General features: G+C 45.3%; 2 protein-coding genes across 3 annotated transcripts in view; one reads left to right on the top strand and one right to left on the bottom strand.

Moving 5' to 3' along the window:
• The first annotated feature begins 1372 nt into the window (after nt 1-1372).
• On the top strand, nt 1373-16539 carry Gnat2 (G protein subunit alpha transducin 2). The gene is made up of 8 exons (XM_050121003.1): nt 1373-1503; nt 3287-3329; nt 3580-3721; nt 4569-4726; nt 6209-6337; nt 6550-6679; nt 7754-7907; nt 8469-16539. The coding sequence occupies exons 1-8, from the start codon at nt 1386-1388 to the stop codon at nt 8657-8659; spliced, it is 1065 nt and encodes a 354-aa protein (XP_049976960.1). The 5' UTR covers nt 1373-1385; the 3' UTR covers nt 8660-16539.
• The window catches only part of Gnai3 (G protein subunit alpha i3), a 37763-nt gene continuing 35644 nt past the window's right edge, over nt 16035-18153 (bottom strand). For both annotated transcript variants that reach the window (XM_050121001.1, XM_050121002.1), the window contains exon 9: nt 16035-18073. The gene's annotated coding sequence lies outside the window, so the exon portion shown is untranslated. The remainder of the gene's footprint in view (nt 18074-18153) is intronic.

The following is an 18153-nucleotide window of genomic DNA, read 5'->3' on the forward strand; positions in this document are numbered from 1 at the left end:
AATTTTATGGTTGAGGGGCATCACAACATGAGAAAGGGTCGCAGCATTAGGAAGGTTGAGAATCCCTGTTCTAAAGTATCTCAGTCCAGGTGAGGGGGTTGCACTGGGAAGACTCATTTAAATGAAACTACTGGCCTTGAGAACTATGGCCAACGAGGTGCATTCAGTGTCTGTGAGGCAACTGTGAGGTTGCGCCCTCACCCCCACAGGACAGCCAAGATGAGGGCGAGGGAGCAGAGCTATTCCAGCCTCTCCAGAGGCGGAGTTCAACTGCCCAGGGGAGAAGTTTGTTGTGTAAGGTGACACTGGCATACAACCCACACAAAATACCAGCGAAGTTCACTTAGCCAAGTGTAGCTGGTGTGGGGTAAGGGGAATTCCGCAAGGCAATTTCTCTACCACATACTCCTTTTCCTTTGTCTTCATTAAGCAAATATTTGATGAGGACTCACTAGTAAACCACAAATTCAAAGGCGAATCAGATTTAATCTGTGAATGGAAGAAATGCACAGTAGTAAATCAGAGAAACAAAGACTCAGTCGGTGGTGGCACGTGATTTTAATCCCAGCACTCAGGAGGGAGAGGCAGGTAGATCTCTGTGAATTCAAGATCAGCCTGGTCCACAGAGGCAGCTCCAGGACAACCAGGTTATACAAAGAAACCCTGTCTCGAAAAAAAAAAAATAATAAAAGAAAGAAACTCTCTCTCTCTCTCTCTCTCTCTCTCTCTCTCTCTCTCTCTCACACACACACACACACACACACACACACACACACACACACACACACGACATTCTGAGAGATGAGCCGGCACAAAGCAACAATAACAGCTCCTGGAGCAGATGTCTTTGCCAGGACTATCCCTTTGATTCCCTAAAACCAAGACCTTGTAAACTCAGCTAGGGGATCACCCTTAACCTTCAGCTCTTCAGCTCTCCAATGCAAACGAACCCCTGGAACAGTGGCTTGCAGGCTTGTGTGAGCTCTTTAGAAGGGAGGAGGTGGCTGCTTCCTCCCAGGGCTCCAGTACCTGTGTTCTACCCAGCTGTGTCAAAACCCAGGTCATTTCCCTCATTAAAGAACATTAGAGCCTTTGCCCTTTGCCTGACTGGCAAAGCTTTTAATTAGCTTACCCTGGCATACTGCTAGACATAAAGGGGGCAATCCCTAGATTCAGAGCAGTTCAAAAGCCGGAGGAGGGAGTCTCAAAGCAGGGTAGGCAGGGTGCGAGAACCAGCAGTCCACACTGTCACTAACGCTCATGGGAGCAGGAGACTGTCACTCTATCCCAACCCGGGTTTTCTTATCTCGATCTCACAGACAGGAGCCGTACTGGAAATTTTTCGGAGCTAGAGAAAGCGGTTCTTCTCTGAGGAGACAGCAGAGATGGGGAGTGGAATCAGTGCCGAGGACAAAGAACTTGCCAAGAGGTCCAAGGAGCTGGAAAGGAAGCTGCAGGAGGATGCTGAGAAGGAAGCCAAGACGGTCAAGCTGCTGCTGCTTGGTGAGTCACATGAGATGGGCTGTCGGAGGGGATGATCAACACTCTCTTTGCCTTTCTGGTGGGTTGATGGTATCTGGTCAACCCCAAGGGACGGGGAGGGCTGGGCATGTTCTCATCCTGGTCCAGTCCTCAAGCTAAGAAACCAAGCAGAGCTTAGAGCTAAGTTAATATGGGGACCCAGAATGTCACGGTCACTGGAATTGTCTTGCTTTTCCTTGAACTATGAATAGTGCAAGTACAAAGCTGGGCTACCCAACTGCAACAACGCCTCGTTTGGGGTTCAACAACTACCAAGAACCCTGGCCATGCAGGCACACCCCAATCCTGCAGTCAGAGAACTGTGGCATACAGTAAGAAGATAGGACTCTCTCTCAGCAATGGGTTCGTAAAGCACCACGCCATCCCAACAGTCTCAAGGAGAAGCCTATTGGCTTTTGCCAAGGAGTCTGGATTCTTCTCCTTGCTCTCAAAATAAATGTTGGAGAATCTGGTAAGGAGGGGAGGGCCACAGAGAAGATGGAGTCTTGAACAGAAATGCCCTCCTGGCTTTCTGTTAAGTAACTGCTCTAAAGCCCCTGACATCTGGACGGTTCATTAACTGGAGGCATCGTAAGCAGATCACTGGTTGGTGCAGAGATGATAAAGCACCTCTGTGGGTCAGTCATGGGAACCGATCATGGCTTCAGACAGAAAGCAAGCAACTGACACCTGGTTCACGAAAAAAAAAAACTCACAAGAAATAAAAACACCAGTGTTACTACTGAAGTGGGACCGTTGATCTGTGTGTAGCAGAAAGCTGGCTGCCTGGGACAGTTTCCATGAAGAACCTGGGGACTTGAAGCAGTAAAGACCAAATGTACACTAAAGGGGCCATTTGTGAGCTGGACCCAGGCTCCGAGGAACGCGGGAGTTACACAGGAACAGGGGCAAATGGACCCAGGCTCTGCGGAGGAACACAGGAGTTACAGAGGAACAGGGGCTAATGGACCCAGGCTCTGCCGAGGAACGCAGGAGTTACGCAGGAACAGAGACTGATGGTCCCAGCCTCTACACTGGAACGCAAGAGTTACACAGGAACAGGGGCTAATGGACCCAGGCTCTGCCGAGGAACACAGGAGTTACAGAGGAACGGGGGCTGATGAACCCAGGCTCTGCCGAGGAACGCAGGAGTTACACAGGAACAGGGGCTGATGGACAGATCTTTTAAGCCTAAGCAGATTGTCTAGGTTCAGGGTAAGCAGTTTAGAGGAAACAAGCACAGGCAAGGTGGGAGGGGACGGAGGGATCAGGTCAGTAGAGAGGCTGATGGACAAGAGGACACTGGAATGTTTCAGCTAATAACAGACGCCGTCACGGTAGGAAAAACAGCATCTCAACAAAGAGCCCCAGCTCTTTCCAATCCCAACCAAGACTATTTGTGTCTAAACAGGCAGCGTGACTATCTTAAAGGAATAGCTACAAGTCTATCAGTGGTGCCCAGTGGGGAACTTTTGAGCCCCAGGGGCCACAAGGTATGTCTAGAGATCCTTGGTTGCCACAACTAAGAGTGGGCTGCTAGTGGCCTCTAGTGGGTAGAGACCAGGAAGGGTGCTAACCAGCTTACAATGTATACGATAGCCATAAAAAAGGAATCCGGGTCTCAATGTAAATAGCGTTAATGAGGACGAACTGCTGTAAATCCAGGTGGACAAGCCTAAAACTCACGGTGTCTCTCAGTAAGTTCACACACTGGACCACTGGGGAGAGCCGGTGGAAACTGATGGCATTGACATTTGCCTTTTAGGTGCTGGGGAGTCAGGAAAGAGCACCATCGTCAAACAGATGAAGTGAGTACGACAAAACCCCGGGAGGACTGAGGTGGGGCGCCATGGAGCCAGTGTTGGTCCAGTAGACTGGTCCTTAGCGCCAAAGAACCCTGGGCTAAAGACCTGATTTTCAGTGCCCCCCCCCCAACCTGCACTAGGAGACAGCAGTAGAAACAGGTGGTTTCCTATGACCCATATATCCCCTAGACTCCCAATCCCTTAGGTCTGGTTCCTCAGGTCCCGCCAAAAGTTTAGTGTCTGTTCCTTGAAGGATCATTCACCAGGATGGATACTCTCCAGAAGAATGCCTAGAGTTCAAATCTGTCATCTATGGGAACGTGTTGCAGTCCATCCTGGCTATCGTCAGAGCCATGGCCACACTAGGCATCGACTATGCAGAACCAAGCTGTGCGGTACGTGATTAATGTTATCTGGTTCAGGGTGGAAGCAGGAGAAGAAATAGACAAGAGACCAGCAAACCACAAGGAAAGTCGGGTAAGAAAAAGCTCTGTGTAACTCAAATTGCATCTGCTAAGCTCCAAATCACTTTAATCCCAGTAGGGTAAACAACCTCTACCTTTATAGTGATTTTTTTTTCTTAAAGATTTATTTATTTATTATGTATACCATATTCTGCCTGCGTATGTGCCTGAAGGCCAGAAGAGGGCACCAGATCTCATTACAGATGGTTGTAAGCCACCATGTGGTTGCTGGGAATTGAACTCAAGACCTTTGGAAGAGCAGGCAGTGCTCTTAACCGCTGAGCCATCTCTCCAGCCCCTATAATGAATGTTTATGAAATCAACTCCCAGCATCTTTTTGCCTTTTAACCTTATCATTTAAATTCTTTCCTTGAGCTTCTAGTCCTAGCCACGGGACTTTTATAAGCTAATTACACTAGCCTTTTATACACTGAAATACACTACGTTGTGTACTTCAGGGCCAGTGTAGCTTTTACATTTCCAGTCCCTGCAGCGAAGGACCTATACCTTCTAGCCGTCCACTTTCAGCCTAATCTGAATTCAGTCTAGCACTTGAAGGATCATCTGGTACTATCCTCTAGGCACCCCAGACTAGCTACATCTGGAGAGCATGCTCAAAGTAAATTAGCATATTTCCTTACACTGCACTCTCACTGAGACTGTTCCACCTCAGGCTTTGGTAGCAACATCTACGTTCCATCCAGTAAGTTCCCAGAAACCTGGACAGTCACTGACTCCCTCCTAGCTCATTCTCAGCCACATTTCTCGATTTACACAGGATGCGGGTCGACAGCTCAATAACCTGGCAGACTCCATTGAGGAGGGGACCATGCCCCCTGAGCTGGTGGAGGTCATCAGGAAGTTGTGGAAGGACCCTGGCATTCAAGCCTGCTTTGACAGAGCTGCAGAGTTCCAGCTCAATGACTCGGCATCTTAGTAAGGCTCCGGGTGGGAGGTGGGATGGGATGATGTTCAGGAGAAACCTCACCCAGCTTTAAGCGCCAGGCAGTGGAAGCCGCAGACCCACAAACTAAACTTAAGGCTGTGGGGACATCTGCCAGTTCCCTCTGTTTTGCATTTCTTTACACTGCCTCCCTGCAGCTTACGAAGCTGAAGACACAAAATTCAACAGTGGCTCTGCTTAGCAGCCATTGGCCCTATCTCAAGAGGCAAACCAAAGAAAGATGGTCTATCAACTAAGAGACTATCAACTTTGCAAAGCTGGTTCCAAAAAGATAAGGGATACAGCTATCAGCCCCCCCACAGTACAGTATCAGAAGTGGGCATGAGCTGTAAGACCAAACAGACCCATGTTTACCCCTCTGTCACCTCATCTTGAAATGTTACCATTGAGTTTCTAGAATCCTCCCTTACGAAGGTTGTCCCTGCTAGGGCACAACATACACTACATCTCAGAGTCCTTGCTTGTACACTAGCCTTCAAAGCTCATTAGTCCCACTTTCTGGTAGAAAAACTACAGCCCAGTGAAGTCAGTTAGCGCGGAAAAAACTGCGCATAAACAGCAGCGGCTGCCCTTGGCTCCAGGTCCGGGTGACTACAGAGCTGAGCTGTACAGCAGGCCACAGCGCTTTCTTGTTCTGCGTTGAGACAGGGGCTGACTGCAGCCAAGGCTGCCCTGAAACTCAGTCCTCCCAAGGAATCCCTCTGAAGTTTTCCCTTTATCTGTAAAGGGGGACAGGAATCTCAAAGTCTTCCAAGATTTAGTGAGACATTAGATGTGAAACTACGCGGTGTGCATTAGACATTTATGTCAGTTTTCCTCCTGCTCCATCTTAGGTCATTTCAGTTCACAGCTGCCCTCTGCCCACCCTTCGTGAACTTCCTCATGTTCTCAGGAAAGCAGGGCGCACAGTGAAGCGTCCAGTTTAGTGATTCACAGCCACCCTGAGCTCATTTTCCAGCCCCTCCGCTGGTTAAAGTCCTCTGCAGCTATCGCTGTCCTAACAATTTCACTATGGATTTAAAATGCAAAGAAGAAATCATATCATACCAAAACATTTAATAATTCCTTAGTATCTCCAAATATTAAAATGTGTTCACATTCCTGGTTGACTCGGGAGAAGGCCCACACATTGCCTTGTCTTGTGTCTTCCAAGTCTCTCTCTCTCAATCTGTTTCTGGTCTCTTGATGGAACTTTGCACACATTTAAACAAGTCTTATTCAAGGGTCTGGAAAGGCTTAGTCAGGAGGACAGAAGAGCTGCCTCAGGTGGATGTGGCATTCATAAGATCCTCAGCCCCTTTCCTTCCCCTAAGCGCACAAGCATTCGTACAATCCTGGTACAGTGCTGTGGACGCCAGCCCTGCTTCTATTAGCGTGTGACTTAGGGGGAGACCCTGTGCCTCCTTTAGTCTGGACTGCAACTGGAACATCACCAACACCACTGTCTTCCCTAGCTACCTGAACCAGCTGGACCGGATTACAGACCCTGACTACCTCCCCAGTGAGCAAGATGTGCTCCGATCCAGAGTCAAAACCACAGGCATTATCGAGACCAAGTTTTCTGTGAAAGATCTGAATTTCAGGTCAGCATTCGGTTCCCTGGGGGCATCTCGGGTCTCACAGCTTGTTTCTTGGCCTCTGCTGAAGCCCAATTCGGGATTACTGTCCTCCTCCTGCCTCTCCTATTTCTGATTTTGCTACTACCTGGCCCCAAGCAGCCGCCTCTCAGGGTGAATACCAAAGGCGAGTGACTCACACGTTGGCCACACCCCTGCTAACAGCTGCTTCTTCCCAGGATGTTTGACGTGGGAGGGCAGAGATCAGAGAGGAAGAAATGGATCCACTGCTTTGAGGGAGTCACCTGCATCATTTTCTGTGCGGCTCTCAGTGCCTATGACATGGTGCTGGTGGAAGACGACGAAGTGGTGAGTGACCCCGTCTCCAAATCTTGTCATTCCACTGCCCAACTGACTAGAACTGACAGCCTAGACATCCCCTAGCAGACCAATCTCTGCCTCGACCTTATTAATTCCAGAAAATCCCCTTTCTGCTGCAGGTTCGAGGTTCGTACTTCAAAGCTCCAAATTTTCTGAGCATGAGCTTGGTGTGAGATTAGGAATCCAAGCATGGGGTGCGGCCCCCAGAAAGCTAGAGGCGGTGATGCTAAGCGGAAGCAGACAGATAAAATGGACAGTGCAAGGACTTAGGATGTCTATATGCCAGCTCCCTTCTCTTGATTTGAGAAAAGGACGTCAAAGATGTGGAAACACTAATTTCACATAAACAGGTGCCCAACAGAAATACAGCTTTGCTGTCATTCCCACGGCAGTCTGAGTGTACCAGGTATGGAAGTTATCAACAGCAGGATGAGCTACCAGTGAGCTTTCCCTGATTAGATGACAAGAATGACTTCCAGTCAGCTGATGGTGCACTTCAGGTCCCTAACCGCTCACCTGACATGGGGACTGGCTGACTCTGGACTCCGCACACATATCTCCCCGGTGCCGGTGGTATGGCGCTGGGAAATCCTCCAGCCCTTTCCTGCGGCACTGGGGTCAGAGAATCCACGCCAGCCATGCCCCAGCTGACAGAAGCTAGCAAAATCATCCTGGAGATGCAAGTAACAAAGTGCTGATTTGGGCCTGGTTTCAGCCTAAAGGCAGCACTATGGATGCTATCTGGACTCTGGAGCTAAAGATCTCCACACACGGGTGTTCCTTGCCAGTTACTACCACAGATACCACAGATCCATGTCCTCTCTAGCATTCATAACTACAAGGGAACCGAGACTCTGATGTGAATAATCTCCCTCGAATCAAGCTATTAAAATGACAGAAGGGAAATTTAAATGTTTGGTTGTCCCCCACCATACTAAAAACAGATGATCTGTTCCCTTGCTTTCCCTTTTTATTTGGAACACTGTCCTGTTCAGTTAGAACAGGAATAAACAGACATCCACCCCACAAGCTGATCTGCTATTTCCCACGTTTCCTCCCCAGAATCGCATGCATGAGTCTTTGCACCTGTTCAACAGCATCTGTAACCACAAGTTCTTTGCAGCCACCTCCATCGTCCTCTTCCTCAACAAGAAGGACCTCTTCGAGGAGAAAATTAAGAAAGTCCACCTCAGTATTTGTTTTCCAGAGTATGATGGTAGGTGCTGACTGCTGCAGACAAGAGTGACGGGCTCGCCTCATTCCAGGGCAAAAGGAATAGTTTTAAGGTTCAAGTTCAGATGTTCCTGGAATAGAGCAGATATATACACCAGAGCCACTGACTGTTCCAAGGATACCTACCAAGAAGCAAAAATGGAAACACAGGGACCTTTCCTCTGTTCTACTGTTTCACTCAAGTGAGAAACACCTGCATGCACGACAGAATCCTCACTCCTGACAGTCACATGCATGCACAACAGTCTTCACTCCTGACGGTCGCCTGCAGGCACGACAGAGCCCTCACTCCTGAGGGTCACATGCAGGCACGACAGAATCCTCACTCCTGACACTCGCCTGCAGGCACGACAGAATCCTCACTCCTGACGCATGCACGACAGAGCCCTCACTCCTGATGGTCGCTGCAGGCACGACAGAATCCTCACTCCAACAGTCCCTGACCGTATTTATCTAAAACAATACTCCAAGAAGCAAATTAGCCACCTAAAAATTGAGCCCTACAGGTTAATTTATTCTACTTTACTAATTTTTTTAAAACCAGGGAACAACTCCTATGAGGATGCCGGGAATTATATCAAGAGCCAGTTCCTTGACCTCAACATGAGAAGAGATGTCAAAGAAATCTACAGTCACATGACCTGTGCGACAGACACACAGAATGTCAAATTTGTGTTCGATGCAGTTACAGATATTATCATCAAAGAAAACCTCAAGGACTGCGGGCTCTTTTAATGCTTGGTTCCTCGGGTGCACATTCTACAAGCAGACTTAGAATCTGAGAGACTTCGTGCAGAAGATGAGTCAACAAGTGTCGGGCATGACGGACAAGCCCATTCTGTTGGAGATACAGAAGGAACACTTACAACTGTCTTTCAAGTAGTGTGGCTAATACAGTTTAACGAATGCAAGGCCAAGGAGCCTAAGACCCGGGTTCCAGTACTAATTCTGCTTAGTAGTGTAGAAGGACTTCCATTTTTCCGAAGCAGAAGTCCCTCATCTGTATTTTGAAGGTAACTTCCTTACCTACTTCACAGGGCTATACTGAAGAGCACAAACCTAACTGAAGAGAAAGCTCTTGGAAGCTGCTGTGGTCGGCCACAAAAAGCCCATGAAGGTTGCAACTACCACACTTGGTTATTAAGAGTAAATTATCTCAAAATGTAACGGCAAACCTTCCTTACATTGAGCGATAAACTATTAAAAATTAAATCTGCTCCTGGGTTTTTACTAGCAGATCAATATGCCTCAGCTCAATCGGCTCACTGGATGAAGGATGTGAGCCTACTAGTTTCTAAGGCACTCATTCAGAAACGATCATCCTCATTAAAAATAAGTTATCTCTCCCCCCTACCCTGGGTGCCCAAACAACTTCCTTTCTCTCTATAAATAACCGCTTAGCTATCTATGTAAGAGTGTGTGGCTGAACTCGAGGACACCAACACACTCCCACTTAGGACGTTACTGCTGCCACTTCTGTATCATAGAACTGGAACAAGAGACCAATCTGATTCTCATTCCAACTGCTCCAGGCTTCCCAGGAACAAAAGCCATTGCTGAGCTGGCTTTAGGCACTGGAAATTTTTGCAGCTGGGTCCACGTGAGACTGGCTGCAAACATCTTCCCAAACAAACCAGGGATAAATTATTCCTTTGAGCTCCTCTGAGGGGAAATGAAGCTTGCATTTATCTTGACAGGAGGTGGTGAAGCCATGTATAGATTTAGCATTTACAACTACTAGTGAGGAGAGCACTTGGCATCCACGGTTTAGTATATAAAAGAAAGTGTCAATTAACACGAAAATCTGCTCCTTGCCAGAAACACCCATTCACACTCAGATGCTTCCAGCAATATTAATACTACAGAGCCAGCCAGCATCACGGGCTTGAAACGCACCAAAGAACCAACGTGAGACCACTGAAATGAGGATTTGCTCAACAGTCTGAATGAGCAAAAGAATACACACATGCACACTGCAACCTGCCAGAATCGCCATAGGAACTACTCTAGGTATGGCTATTAATAAAACAAATAAATAATAAGCAAAGCCCATCTGGGCAAAGCACTTGCACTAAAGGCAATGCAGGAACTACGTTGATGGCACACCTCAGTCATCACTGACCCGTTTACTCTAACTCAGTATACAATGATTCTGAGAATGTTCTAGATCATGAACTCCTACAGCAGGATGAGGAAGGCTAGGGATCTCTCTTTAGAGTAACAGTTTGTTTGGTTTCTCTGTTTTTATGAGATGGGGGCTCATGGTATTACGGAAACTGCTCTTGAGTTTGAGGGTTCAAGAGATCCACCTGCCTTACTCTGTGAAGAGCAGGACTACAGCCACACACCAGCATCCCCATCTCAGAATGCTTTAAAAAGAAAAAAAAAAAGATTTATCCTTATTCTACGTGGATGAGTGTCTTGCCCGCATATGTCTGTGAACTACTTGCATACCAGATGTTCACTGATGTCCAAGGAGGGCACCAAATTTCTGGAACAAGAGCTACACATGGTTATGAGCCACCCTGTGGGTGCTGGGAACAGGACCCAGGTCCTCTGGAAGAACAACCGTATTTTCAAACCACTGAGCCATCACTCTGTCCCTCAGAATGCTTTACAATGCATAAAATAAAATTCAGAATTACAAAGGAAACAAGCAAATTAAACAATTTTCTCTGTAGACGCTGAAGCCCCAACTTTTAACAGAAACTGAGTTACAGCCAGTAGTGCCACACAGCTTTAATTTCAGCGCTGCACCCAGGAGGCAGAGGCAGGGGCATCTCTGGGAGTTCCAGGGCAGTCAGGGGTACATAATGCAACTCTGTCTCAAAAGGCAGAACCCAGAGCATGGTTGTCTATTCAAGCCCAAAACAGTTTTACCCCACTTGCTCCTTCTAAGAGAGCCGCCCCTCCGGACTGCACTGGTTTCTTTGCTTCTATTGATCTCTTTGGCTTCTAATATTCATTTGCTCTCCATTGTAAGAGCCAATGGAACAGGATTTTTGGCAAAGCAATGAAATTCTCAAGCCAAAACCAGCTGCATTTTAGTCTTCTCCTGTTTTCTGACAGGTTAATGTTTAACTGGCTCAGAGATTCACATAATGTACCTTGCACGCACATCTCACAAAATGACTCTCTCGGCAGACACAGGAGACAGTGACTCCTGAGAGGCCCATCTCCCTAGCTGCTCTCAAATGACGTTAGGATGTGGCCACATACACTAACTCTGTGGGCCCCACTGGGACCCATTCACCTGCTCGTCCACACCTTAGAACAAAGTCAAAAGGACTTCCTGAAACTTGGCTAAGGCTCCCCTCCAAGGAAATGGGGAAACATAGTTGCTGCTGCCATTAGCCCTCGCCCCAGCTCAGCCTGTCCCTCATTCCACTCTCTAGAGCTATAGAGAAAGTCAATTTTTACTTTCATGTAAATGGCCTGGTTTTTGATTGATTGTTTTGTTTCTGCTTGCTTGTTTTTTATTTTTGAAACACCGTGTAGACCGTGTTGGCCTCAAACTCACAGAAACCCACCTGTCTGTCCCCCAGTTGTTGGGATTCAAGGTGTGAACAACCAGGTTAAATAGCCTATTTTTATCTCAGTCATTCTGATTATGTGCATGAAAGATTTTGTGTAAAAAAAAAAAAACAAATCTACGGCATTTACTCTGCTCTTTCTTTTGTCTCATTAAAAGCTGACGTTAGTCACTATGTGAGATGTCATATTCTTTGTAAGCCAGCAGAGAGTGTTCTCACTAGCCCACCCCTGTCTTCTATTGCAACCTTAGTTCTTAGAAAGCTGAATTCAACAGAACTCAGCTAAGATAAACAGGTTCCCACACTGAACTGAGCAGCACAAAAGCATAACCAAATTTGTTTACTGGCCTAAGTTCCTGTTATACAGCCTGAAACAGCACTGAGAGGCTGTGAGGCACTTCCCACCACCGCGTGGTTAGAGAACACTGTGACAACCTGGTAGAGGCTGCTAGAATCTCACATAAATCAGATGGGTATTTTAATACTGGGATGACAGGACAGGACAAATACTGTGTAAATCCGCGTATCTGTGGAACATAAGAGCCTGAAAAAGAGAAGAGAATGGTGGGCACGAGGGCTCGGAAGAAGAGGGAACTGGGAGTTACTATTTAGCATGTAGAGCTTCCCATTAGGAGAAGAAATAAACTGTGGAGATGGATGGGGGTGAAGGAAATCTAATAGTGGGAATGTGCTCTTTACTTAATTATAAAACCTGGAGCTCCTGTTATGTATTCTTTCCTGCAGTAAAAACAATGGAAAAACAATTAGCAATGTGCTGGGCACTTTCTGTGGGGAAAGGAACGAGACAAAAGCAGAAGCCATTCAGTGGAAGACGCACGTACACTGACACGTCTGAATCACTATTCCCTGCTGTTTTCAAGGCCAAGCAGCATTTCAACCCCACTCTCTGCTTGAAGATGAGCCGGAGACTAAAGTGTGCCATTGACGCCGGAGGTGCTGTGCTGGTATGGTGGTGAAGGGGGAGGAGCTTACCTCCCACTGCCCTCTTTACCCAGCACAGCCCCCAGAGCTGACTCCACTGCTGGCCAGGGACTGCAAGTGCTAGAGCCTGGGGGTGCTGCCTGCGGTCACACAGGTGTACTGAGACCGAGATGGGAACATACCAGTGGGAACAGAAAATAAGATGGCTGAATACAAAACAAAGACGTCACTCTGTTTTACAAGAAAAACAGAAATTCAGGATCAACTCCATCCATGTCTGCCACATGCTGTCTGTGCAGCAGCTGCCGTAAACACAGGCGTTGTGGGACATTAGTATAATCCTGATTATCATAAAGCACGTTACACAACATCTTCAAATGTTTGTTTCTATCTGGTCAAAATTATAGAGTATCATACCTGGTATTTATTTAGTGTGGCCCACCTATGGACAGCACAAGAGGAACGCAAGACTGAAAGTGACCTGCTCAAAGGTTCACGGCTTAGGTAGAAGCCGCGAAGAGTGGAACCCAGCACTCCAAGTAATTCTCAGTCTCCTAAGACTTCTAAGAGGTCTCAGGACTTTGTCCTACATGAGCAAAGATCTAAAAAAAAAAAAAAAGTAATTTCTAGAATTCTATCTATCTCTCTCACAAACTTGTCAGTTACACTGTCTGAATAGCCCAATGAATATCGAGGTGGGCCTGGAGATAGGTACAAGATGACATAGGCCAGATCACACAAAACCAATTTAGCCAATGTATTAAAGTCAGCCAATTTAATATACTGCAATAATGTATCACTAATTATTTATTACTTCTGCCACCTTGTGATCCCCATACATGCATATTTATCTGTTATTACACATATTTGTCACAGGAGATCTATCTATCTATCTATCTATCTATCTATCTATCTATCTATCTATCTATCTATCATCTATCCTATCTATCTACCTATCTATCTACCTATCTATCTATCTATCTATCTATCTATCTATCTATCTATCTATCTAGTTCGGCTTTTTAAGACAGGGTTTCTCTATGTAGTCCTGGAACTTGCATTGTAGACCAGGCTGGCCTTGAACTCACTGAGATCTGCCTGCTTCTGTTTCCCTGAGTGCTGGGATTAAGGGTGTATGCCACCACTGCCTGGCCTTGTCACAAGATTTTTTTAAACATTTTACTGCATAAATAAATACTGTAAATAAATGATGTGGAAATAAATGTTTGTGTGCCCCAAGTCTCTTGAAATTCTGCATAAAAATCAAATACTCTGCATCTGAGCTGTAGAAATGGTTTGACCCAGCAGCCCTCATACCAATTGTCTGTACGTAAGGCACTTTTAAGGCATGTGAGAAAATAAATTTAAAAATGTTAAGACATTTTATTTCCGTGTATGAGTGTTCTGCCTGTATCTATGTATGTGCTTGACCACCACTTGTACCTGGTGTCACAGTCCCAGGAACTGGAGTTATCAATGGTGGTGAGCTGTCATGTGGGTGCTGGGAACTAAAATCAAATCCTTGGGAAAAGCAGCCAGTGCTCTTAACTACTGAGATAATCCCTAACACCCAGAAGTATTTCTAAGTTACTGACAGAAACCCTGTCATTCACTAGTGACTTTGCGATTATGCATGAATACATGTTTTTCTTAATATTAGTCTGTTCTGTTGCCTCAAATTTACTTTAAACAAACAAACAAAAAAACCACATTTCCCCAAGTTCAGTTAGTCGGGGAATCTGCATAAATTAACCATGCACTCCAAGTGTCACCATCATTCCTCAGGACTGTGTGTGTGCATGCGTACAAGATGAAAGAACAAAGACCTTGACCATTATGGAAATCAGTATCCTTGCTTCTAAAGAGAAACCTTTATTTCCACTTCCTAAAAATTCATATTGAAACCAAGTTTCCATGGCAAGCCTCTAGATGTCCTGTATTTTGTGTGTGTGTGCTTATGGAAACCATATAATAATGTACAATGGTCAGAGTCACATGGGAGCTCTGTCTGATCCAGTTCAGGTCTCTGGTCTGTTCTATGGAGCCTGAGAAAGAACACAATAATCACCTGGGATAGAGGCAAACTAAGCTAACATTTTCCCGACAGTTAGCAGCATACAAGGAAAGCAAGATTCCCAAACACTAACACTCACCAACCTGAGTGCTATTTAGCTTTGATCAGAGGACTGTGATTGACATCCTTAACATCCGGAAGAGGGAAAAGTCAAAGAAAAGTTTTTAATTAAAATGAGACTGCCTTCACTTTCTAGGTGATTTCAATCCACAAAGAGTCCTGCAACAAGCGCTTAACCAGCGGGAGATATGACTGTGACACGTCAGCCCAGAGAAGCACTAGCTAAAGCCACAGCTACAAACAGCAACGGCAGCCAGGAAAGCCAGGGGGTGGTGGCACACGCCTTTATCCCAGCACACAGGAGGCAGAGGCAGGCATATCTGTGAGCCTCAAGTCTGTAAAGTGGACAGCCAGGACTGTTACAAAAAACACAGGGGAGAGGGAGGGAAAGAGGGAGCGATTGGTTAAAAAGTCTATGTGTATGTAAAACTATATGAGAATTTTTAAAAGAATTTTTTTTTTTTGGTTTTGCAAGGCAGGGTTTCTCTGTAGCTTTGGTGCCCGCGTGCGCCACCACTGCCCGGCTAAAAGAAAAAAAATTTTTTTTTAAATATTTATTTATTATGTATTCATTACATTATTTATTATGTATTCTGTCTGTGTGTATGCCTGCAGGCCAGAAGAGGGCACCAGACCCCATTACAGATGGTTGTGAGCCACCATGTGGTTGCTGGGAATTGAACTCAGGACCTTTGGAAGAACAGGCAGTGCTCTTAACCTCTGAGCCATCTCTCCAGCCCCCAAGAAAATTTTTTAATTGGTCCACTTGTCCTATGATTTTAGTAGCTTTTAAACAGTAACAACCCATCAATTAAGTAATACAGTGAGCTAGAGCTGTACAATTTAGAATTCGAATTATCTAAGATGAAAATATTATGTGAAGATCCAGTGACAGACACCGGTAATAGTTTCAGGAGTTTCACGGCAGGTGTAGTCTTTTACAAGCCTGAACTGATTAGGTGAGGAAAGACAGTCCATTAGAGGAATGCCTCCCATCTGCCCAAACTTCCATTCAGGAGAAGATGTGGCTGTCAACAACAAAGGCTATGGTTGCCATCTTCCCAACTAAGGTCAATCTATTGTTTTTTAATTAAATAAACACTAATTTTCTTAGTTGACTTCTTAGATGATCCAAAGGTCTGGCCACCTCAAAATGAACATTATCCATTATAAAACTCCACCATTTTCCAGATGAAACTCCTAACTTTCGGCTTCAATCTTTTTCCTCCAGGCTCATAGGATGTTTAACTCCCACATTCTGACTCTGCCTAGGAAATGTTGAACACAAGTTAGAGATCTGAAAGCCTAGATGAACAGAAGCACTTTAGAGTTCACAGATCACCAGCCCATGGCCAAGAAGTCAATCTCTTCAGACAGTTTCGGTGTCATTTTCCCCCTAGGGTCAGCTCTGAAAACTCAAACTGCCCCCTCCCATCCTAAATGAAGGTATCTGGCTGGTTAGGATGATTCCATGTAAACAGAAAGCAATAGAAGTAGTATGTAGAGGCCAAGAAGTGGAGAACTTCTATTTTTAATTAACAGAAAGGTTTAAAAAATAGACAGATTCAAATGAAAAATACAAAATGCATTCTAACGTAAAATTAAGCATGGATTATCTATTATTTTAATTATCAACACCATTTCATTAAACCCAAAGTATAGAAAAGTCATGAAAACAACATTTCACTAGTTCTTGTTCCCAGATATTTTATATTACAGAATACAGCAAAGGAAAGACAAGTTCAGAGTAGGACTTAGGAACCCCTACACTTGGGAATTAGGTCAATTGCTGATTAAAATCAATACTTTCCTTTCTTTCAGACAATATTTTCCTAGACCTAAAGAAATGCATGTCAGATAATAGTTATACTGTCTGCACAAGAATGATTTCCCCGTGAGAATTAAAAATTTTAAAAGCTGCTGGCAAAGGCACTGGTCACTGTGGCTTGCTCTCCGAAGCAGTTCTGACCACCAACCTTTTAAATGAGTAGGAGGTGTCATCAAAAGATGAACCGGGTCCAATCTAAAAAGACTGGCCCTCAAAAGGCACTGCTCAAACGACTGATCTGAAATGCTCAAATGCACTCTTTGCCAACCTCAGAGGTCACTCAGTGTTCAGTGACAGTTGCTATACACTGTACAAAAGGACCGTCACTCTCAGCACAAGAAGAATGTACACCAGGAAGCCGGACTATGACTCACACCCTTGTACACAGACTGGACATCACACCCTCAGCCCTAGATTTGAGAACACTACCACAAATCCAGAGACCCCATTCTACCGAAACCCACTCTCAAAGGCCAAAGCATACTCAGCAGGAGCAAAAGGAAACAGAAGACGGTTTCCAGAAAGGACTAGTTACAAGCAGGAGTAATCCTGGACTCTTTACTCACCATTTTAATACTGCTGCCAACTGTAACAGATTAACATCTGCACACATGACAAAGTGGAAAAAAGCCCCCAAAGGCAAGTTTAGAAAAAGAGCAGCCTGACTATGGATCACTACAATTAACACCGCTACAGCAAAAACAACGGCAAACGGGTTTGGCACCACATTCACAGGAAAAGCACGCACTGTTAATACAGCTTAGATGTCTCCCAACAAAAAAGGCCACGAAGATGGAAACAGGGGCACCTCATACAAGATTCTCCATGATGGAGACAAACAGGCAAGAATCAAGTGGTCACTTTAGTAGATCTGTAGCAGCAAGTCATTGGTTCTCAATTTAGCAGTCTGCACCTCTAACTGACAGCTATCCTGCGTGTGACTGTATCCAAGAAGCGGAGTTAATATCATATTACGTCAGTACTCACCTAGAAATTTGGTAACCAGCATAAACAAGGCTAACTTTCAACCACAACTTAAGAAATGAGTGCTAGGAGCAAACTGTAGAGCTTTCCAATTTAACTGCTGGTTGGAAGCCACCATGGCACTTTAAACATGACGGCAACACGAATTTCATTCAGAAAAGCTGTAGTAACGTAGTCCCGATAACCAGGAAAAAAATTTTAATTATGGAAATATTACGCCTGACTGTTCCAAGAGGTAAAAACAAACAGCTCCTACTAAGAGGAATATTTTCAAGATGTCTGGTCACATCATGTGCATAGTTAAGACAGTTCTCAGAAGATTCTTTTGCAAACTAGTAAGATTTTTTTTTTTTTTTTTTTTTTTTTAGTTTTTCTTCTCTTGATGAGAAAAATCTTAGAAACTAACTACTGGTGATTTGTTAAGAAGGAAAAAAGTAAGCTACATATTTAAGTTCTGGAATGCAGCACCTTGACGTCAACACACCCTAAACATTTGAGATTAGAAAATCCGAGCGATGCCTCGATGAGCCAGCCACACTTTACAGCTGTTCCAATTCCAATGTCTGACGCGAACGCCTCATGCCAACTAAACATTCCCTAATACAGAAGATTGTGCTAAAGAGTGCTAAGATTCTGCATGCTGCTGCCATTCCCTGGTCCCGTCATGCTTGCAGCTGACCCAAGAGACAGCAGGTGGTGTCGGATCTCAACACTCCTCATTGCAGTAACTGAAAAAGAAGAACACCATTAATTAGAAAAACAACTACAAAGGCGGAACACCCCACCAGAGCACTGTAACCAACTGCCG

The sequence above is a fragment of the Alexandromys fortis genome, unplaced genomic scaffold (genome assembly GCF_014885135.2).
Source record: "Alexandromys fortis isolate MF-2015 unplaced genomic scaffold, M_Fortis_MF-2015_v1.1 scaffold_176, whole genome shotgun sequence".
In the NCBI taxonomy this organism is placed as follows: Eukaryota; Metazoa; Chordata; class Mammalia; order Rodentia; family Cricetidae; genus Alexandromys; species Alexandromys fortis.

What these genes read in the sequence shown, in the direction of transcription:
- Gnat2 (XM_050121003.1), top strand. Translation starts at nt 1,386, where the DNA reads ATGGGGAGTGGAATCAGTGCCGAGGACAAAGAACTTGCCAAGAGGTCC. An exon ending in GGTCAAGCTGCTGCTGCTTG is followed by an intron (nt 1,504 to 3,286) that starts GTGAGTCACATG and finishes TTTGCCTTTTAG; the next exon opens with GTGCTGGGGAGTCAGGAAAG. An exon ending in TGGTGGAAGACGACGAAGTG is followed by an intron (nt 6,680 to 7,753) that starts GTGAGTGACCCC and finishes TTTCCTCCCCAG; the next exon opens with AATCGCATGCATGAGTCTTT.